Below are 6,231 nucleotides of genomic sequence, written 5' to 3' on the forward strand. Positions count from 1 at the left end.
TGAACCCAGCCAGCGATGGGCACTGCGTCCCTGGAACACATCTGCGCTGCGGACTGGCCCAAACCATTTCCACGGTGAATTAACAGCCGTATAATTCAGCTGATATCAATCTGGGGCTAAGATATTGAAAGGAGATGAGGGGGGAGGGGCACAAATAAAACAGAGCCGAATTAAAAAGCTCTCTCTCCTCGAGTAGAAGCAATCAGCAGTAACTATTATCTCTTGAACCGAAAATGAAAGGGCTACTCTGTAAGTCTGTATGTAAGACGATGTCATACTACCGATTAATTGTGAATTGCACATTTATATAGCTATGGTTGCACCTTTTTAATTAGATACTGTTTCTACACGCAATAATGGGGTGTCATGACAATCACTCAAGAATCAGGGGTTTGACACAGCAGCCCAGTCAAGGAAGGTATGTATTGGGAGATGGGAGTGCCCTTGACTTCAGGGTTACCCAGGGCCCCCCCTTTAAAACCAGGGACCGTGAACCATGCTGGATCATGGATCAGGTCCTCAAGGCCTTGTATTGTCTGCTGGCTCAGGGAGAGGAAAGAGAGACGAGGGCTGTATGGAGGGCATCTATAGGCAGCCAGGGAGAGAGAGGGGGAAGGAGGGAGGGAAGGAGAGAGGGAAAGAGGGAGGGAAGAGGGCCTATGGGGAGAACCCTGGCAGGCTAGCCCTACTCCGACAGGCCTGGCCAAAAGAGCAGCACTCCACTCTCCACACCACACCATCTGCTTCAAGAGCAAGGGATACAATGGCCCCTCAGAGAGAAGAGAAAGAAAGAAAGAGAGAGAGAGAGAGAGAGAGAGAGAGAGAGAGAGAGAGAGAGAGAGAGAGAGAGAGAGAGAGAGAGAGAGAGAGAGAGAGAGAGAGAGAGAGAGAGAGAGAGAGAGAGAGAGAGAAGAGAGAGAGAGAGAGAGAGAGAGAGAGAGAGAGAGAGAGAGAGAGAGAAAGAGAGAGAGAGAGAGAGAGAAGAGAGAGAGAAGAGAGAGAGAGAAGAGAGAGAGAAGAGAGAGAGTTAGAGAGAAGAGAGAGAGAAGAGAGAGAGAGGAGAAAGAGGCATGGGCAGAGTGGGACAGGGCTGTTCTCTTCAAGTATGGCAAGGTGGATTTCTGCTGTCAAGAAACAATCATGTCAGACCGATAAGACTGGGTTTTCCCAAAGAGACTACTACGCTCTCGCTTCTAAATCAAAATGAATTCACAACTAAGGACAATCACAACATTACAAGAGATTACATGTATATATAATTAAATAAAGTATGTTTAAATCGCATAGATCTACAGACACAGGATTCTCTTGATGAATTAATTTCTCTCACAGCTTGCAAATGTAATAGTGATTGGACTTGGGGTGACACACAGCTATTATTTAGCCATGATGGTTCCCTTGTACCAGCTGGCCTAGTGTTATCTGAGCACATCTGACAAGATATCATCATTCACTACAGCACTTCCCCAAAACCCCAAAGTCATGAGAGGAAATAGATGCTCCACTTCCTCATTCCAGGTGTAATGACAAGATACTCAGTCGGAGAACAAATGAGGAAATTGATGGCAGCCATCTGCTGTGGAACGCTGCGGAACGCTGCGGAACGCCGGTGAACTTTAACGCACCACCCACAAAATGCCTGACAATCTATGCCGTCTTTAGTTATAGTACTACAATGACTTCTAGCACTACTATTACTATTGCATTAAGAATACCAACTGTCACTTTAGACAGTAGGACTCACAGTCAAAGTCATAAAAAATAACATTTATTGTTAACTTCTAAAACTGCCGTGAACAATCAACACCCAACCAGTGTATTTAAAAGCTGTGAAATTATGGAAATTTAAAAAAGGTGTAACACATGGCAGTGTTGTTCTAACTAGTCTTTCCATTAATGGGAGTACATCTGTTAATGCCCCAAAATGATTACCACCACAATAGAAGCAACAGCATCTGGCTTATGTGGTTATTGTTTTAATTGTTATATTCTCTCTCTTTCTTTCTCTCTCTCGCTCTTTCTCTCTACCTCTCTCTCTACCTCCCTCCCACGTCTGATTCTCAACTCTCTCCTTTCATCCCTCCATTGGGAGCAACAGAGCAGCAGATTATAGATCTCTGGGAAGCGCTAACTCTTGGGTCAGAAGACAAGACAAGGTGCCGTAATGAAAGGCAAACAGCTCGCCGAAAACACCTGTTAACGTCCGCTTCAAAAGAAAAGACTGGGAGGGAGAGAGAAAAAAAAGAAGGAGTATTTGGGTGCCAAGCAACAGCCGAAGGCCCCCCAGGCTGTTGACAGATCTTTATGAAAAGAGAAAAGGAACGACGCCGATTGTTCCTTTTTACAATGTGGGGATGATAAGAGATAGGCCAAAACACAGGTGGCCATAAATACACATCTTTACTGAGTCCTCAGGCCAACCCTATCGCCTACACACACACAAAGGCCGTACCCTGAGGCGATCACAACACAGTCACACATCAACACTAACGTACAGTAGCTATACAGTAACATCCATGTCAGACGGTTTCATCGACGTCTAACTTTCAGACACGAAAACAAAAACATACTCACAGTCAATTCTCACTAGTTGCTAGTCTGTTAAACCATAGATAACCATAGATGTGTAGCATAGATATTAAATGATCATTGATGGAGATCACTCAAAATAAGTGCTATGGAAGCTTCATGAGTGAAAGGTGTATGTAAAGACAGGTCTGAATGGTAGAGGGTTAGGGAGCCTATATAGGAGAAAGGGGCTAACTGAAGGGATCAGTTGAGGCTCCAGCCCCAGTAGGCTGAATGTGATCCTCCCATAGGGACCTTAGCTCTTTATCTGCAGGCCATGATTGGGGCACACAGGGGTTAAACTATAGGAGTCACTATAGACAGCCATTGTGCTCAACTTCAGCTTCCTATAGCTTTTGTCTCTTTCAGTCATGTTTCAAATGGGAATCAGGGCTAGAAATGTCGTGGAGACATTATTTGACAGGTAAAGTGATACGTAGGTGACTAGAGTGCTTTCAACCACTTAGAAGAGAGAAGGGGATATAATAATAAAAAATACAATACTTTTTGAGAGAACAGGAAAAACAATACGTTTGGTGATTTAGCAATAATATGCAATAGCTATAACAATATCTGACAATATCTAAGATGAACAAGTACCACTTCTATAGCGTCTCTAACTCACTCTCCTACTCACGTCCCGTCCTCCCTCCCTCCCTCCCTCCCTCCCTCCCTCCCTCCCTCCCTCCCTCCCTCCCTCCCTCCCTCCCTCCCTCAGTGTGGTGAAGGATACGGTGCTGCCTGAGTATGGTGAGATGTCGTTCATGTCGCTCATGTCTCCACACTCTGACTTGATGAGGGACAGGGAGAGCCCCTCTGCGGTGCTCCCGGGGTGGGTGGGAGATAGCGACCGGTGGTGGTGCCCCATGTGGTGCCCCGAAGACATCTTGGTCCGCAGGCTGGTGGTTTCCCTGGACAGGTCCATGGAGTCTGGGGTGGAGTGGTCCTTCCCTGGGTATCCCCCAGAGGGTGGGCCCAGGGGGCTCGGGAAGGGGTAGCCCATGAGAGGCAGGGGGAAGGGGTGGCGGAAAGAAGGGGGGCTGAAGCCCATGGAGGCAGAGAGGGAGGAGGGGTGCAGGGAGGGGTGGTGGTGGCCCCCGTGGGCGCCCACAGCTGAGGACTGGTGATGGTGCTCTGTCGGAGTCTTCCTCACCACTAGGGGCAGTGCCTCTGTCTGGTCGTTGGCGCCAGGCATGGGCATGCCACCAAACGAGTCCAGGGGGTTGGGAATGATGACGTCACCAAAGCACTGCAGGCGCTGGTTAGCTGTGTGGAAGTTAGGGCCCTCACCGTTGACCCCAAACCTCTCTGGGGGCATGGGGAGGGGCGAGAAGACCTGGGGGGGTGCGGGGCGCGGGGGCTTGGCGAACACCTTGACCACTGTGTCCACAACCTGGTTCATGGCTGAGTTGAGCTCCTGTTTCAGCGTCTCAGCCAGCTGCTTGCCCTCCGCATGGTGCATGGAGGAGGAGGGACCCTGACCAGGACCTTTCCCCCGGACCAGCCCCTCTCTCCTGGGCTTGTCCCCCTCCGCCAGCAGGGCCTGCTCCTGGAGCAATGCCCTGGCCCGGTCCAGGAAGTGTCCTGGGTCCAGGTCTGACATCTCGTTGTCAGAGCGGTCTGCTCGGTCATCTCCGCCGGCATCGGACCTCCCGGCGCTGTCCTCAGACATGTTGCCCAGGTCATGAGCCAGGTCGTGCTCAGAGTCGTCAGTGGAATCATAGATCTGGAAGAACTTCTCCTGCAGCTGGCGCAGCTGCTTCTGCATGTCTTCCAGCTGCAGCTTCAGCTGCCTGCGCTCCTCTTGCTTCTGCTCTTTACGCTGGCACACCAGCTGGGTGAAGCTCTGTTGCTGCTGCTGGGGAAGGCGCTGCTTCCTCTTGTTCTCTCTGCTGCACACCTCTCCCCTGGGGCTAGGCGGCTGTGGGGGGCAGTCCATCTCCATCTCCCTGTCCCCGTCCATCTCTCGCTCCCTCTCCCGTTCACGTTGTTCCCGTTCACGGTCCCGCTCTCCGAGGTGGCGTGCGGGCACCAACACGCTGGGCGAGTGGCTCATGCCCCGGATGATGTTCTCCACGCGGGCGCGCTTGGCCCGGAGGTGCTCATCGTTGAGGCGCTCCAGGTCGAAGGCGCCCAGAGCCGAAGGGCGGCCGAAGGGGGACAGGCACTCTTGGGGGCTGTCCTGAGACGAGTTACTGCAGGCGTCCTCCTGGGGGGCTTCGGAACCCCCACTGGAGAGGCCCGACCCGGGGAATCCCCCGTCTCTTCTCTCTCCTCTCTCCCCCCTCTCCCCTCTCTCCCCCCTCTCCCCTCTCTCTCCTCTCTCCCCTCTCTCTCCTCCATTCTTGGCCATGTTGCTCTTGAGGAGCTGGGAGATGATGGTGGCACCAGGGAAGGGCATCATGGCGTCTTCGTACGAGTTGGCTCTCTTTAGGAGCTTCCGGAGCACGTTGGACTTGGAGTCGTTATCGGTTGCTGTGACGACCCCAGTGGGGCCGTGTGGCTGCACCATGGAACAGTCCATGGAGTCTGCGTCGGAGCCGTGGTGGTGGGAGTTGAGAGAGTTCATGGCACTGAAGATGGCTGCTTTGGCGCAGGCGATGTCGGTGCTGGTTGTAGCTGCTGCTGTGTTGGTGGCGTTGCTGCCCACGGTCCTCTTCACACCGATGTCCACTCGTCTTCTCTTGGTCTGTCTGCTCAGGAGGGAGTCGCTGTCATGGTCCGGCATCACGGGCTGCTGCTATTGGGCCATATCCCACAAAGCCACTCCTCTAGGACCGCTGCTGCTATTGGACCATATCCCACAAAGCCACTCCTCTAGGACCGCTGCTGAATGACACCTGGCAGAAAGAAAACAGAAAGGAAACATTTCTTGATTCATTGAAGGGGATGGATCATTTACTTTAAAATGTCACAATATTGTCTGATATCAAAACATGAAATATATTTTCTAATTAAAATTTTACATTTAAAAAGTCTTAATATCCCTACTTCCAAAGAATGTTAGAGATAATCAAATAGCAGTGCTGCAGAGAGTAACATCACTCCACTGTATAAAAATGTACCAGCGATACGGTTTTATCTCAAGACTGTAGATGCAATACCTGAGGACAGACAGCACCGACCATCGACTACATGATTCCATTTAGACAACATAACTAATGACAGTAGGGAGAGGAGAGAGCAGAAGGCAGGAGCAGTGGGGTCAGAACTAGGCCTTGTCTTTGCATTCCAGGGCAAAGTCCTAACGTTCCTCTGAATCACACCCTATCCCCTGTATAGTGCACTACTTTTCACCAGGGCCCATAGGGCTCTGGTCAAAAGTAGTGCACTATATAGGGCATAGGGTGCCATTTCAGACACATCCTACATTTTCCCCTGTCTGTCCCCTGTTCCACGCTGCCTGCCTGTGTAACACTGAACCAGTTCCCACGCAACAAAAAGCTGCATAACATTATGATAATTATTTAAGTACTTGTCCTCATTTCCATGTTTGTGCGCTTCAAGCCGACACAGAAAACCATTAACTCATAGACTAAAGAGAAAGGCTGAGGTTGGATTAAGAATACCATAAAGACACAGTAAACTGTTTCTGATTTATTTATAATCTCCTCTCCTAAAGTCATCAGTATGTCATTTACATTTCATGCTACATGTTTTTAC

General features: G+C 50.3%; 1 protein-coding gene across 1 annotated transcript; it reads right to left on the bottom strand.

The window, feature by feature from the left end:
- Positions 1-3,301: 3,301 nt before the first annotated feature.
- LOC311117317 (prospero homeobox protein 1-like) lies at positions 3,302-5,700 on the bottom strand (the record flags this gene model as incomplete). The annotated part of the gene is made up of 2 exons (XM_084192279.1): positions 5,673-5,700; positions 3,302-5,408 (listed from the first exon to the last, which is right to left on the bottom strand). A coding segment is annotated over exon 2 (1,995 nt), but the record flags the coding sequence as incomplete, so codon positions are not given.
- Between the last annotated feature and the right edge of the window lie 531 nt (positions 5,701-6,231).

The sequence above is a fragment of the Coregonus lavaretus genome (assembly GCF_964263955.1).
Source record: "Coregonus lavaretus genome assembly, contig: HAP1_SCAFFOLD_3564, whole genome shotgun sequence".
Classification (NCBI taxonomy): Eukaryota; Metazoa; Chordata; class Actinopteri; order Salmoniformes; family Salmonidae; genus Coregonus; species Coregonus lavaretus.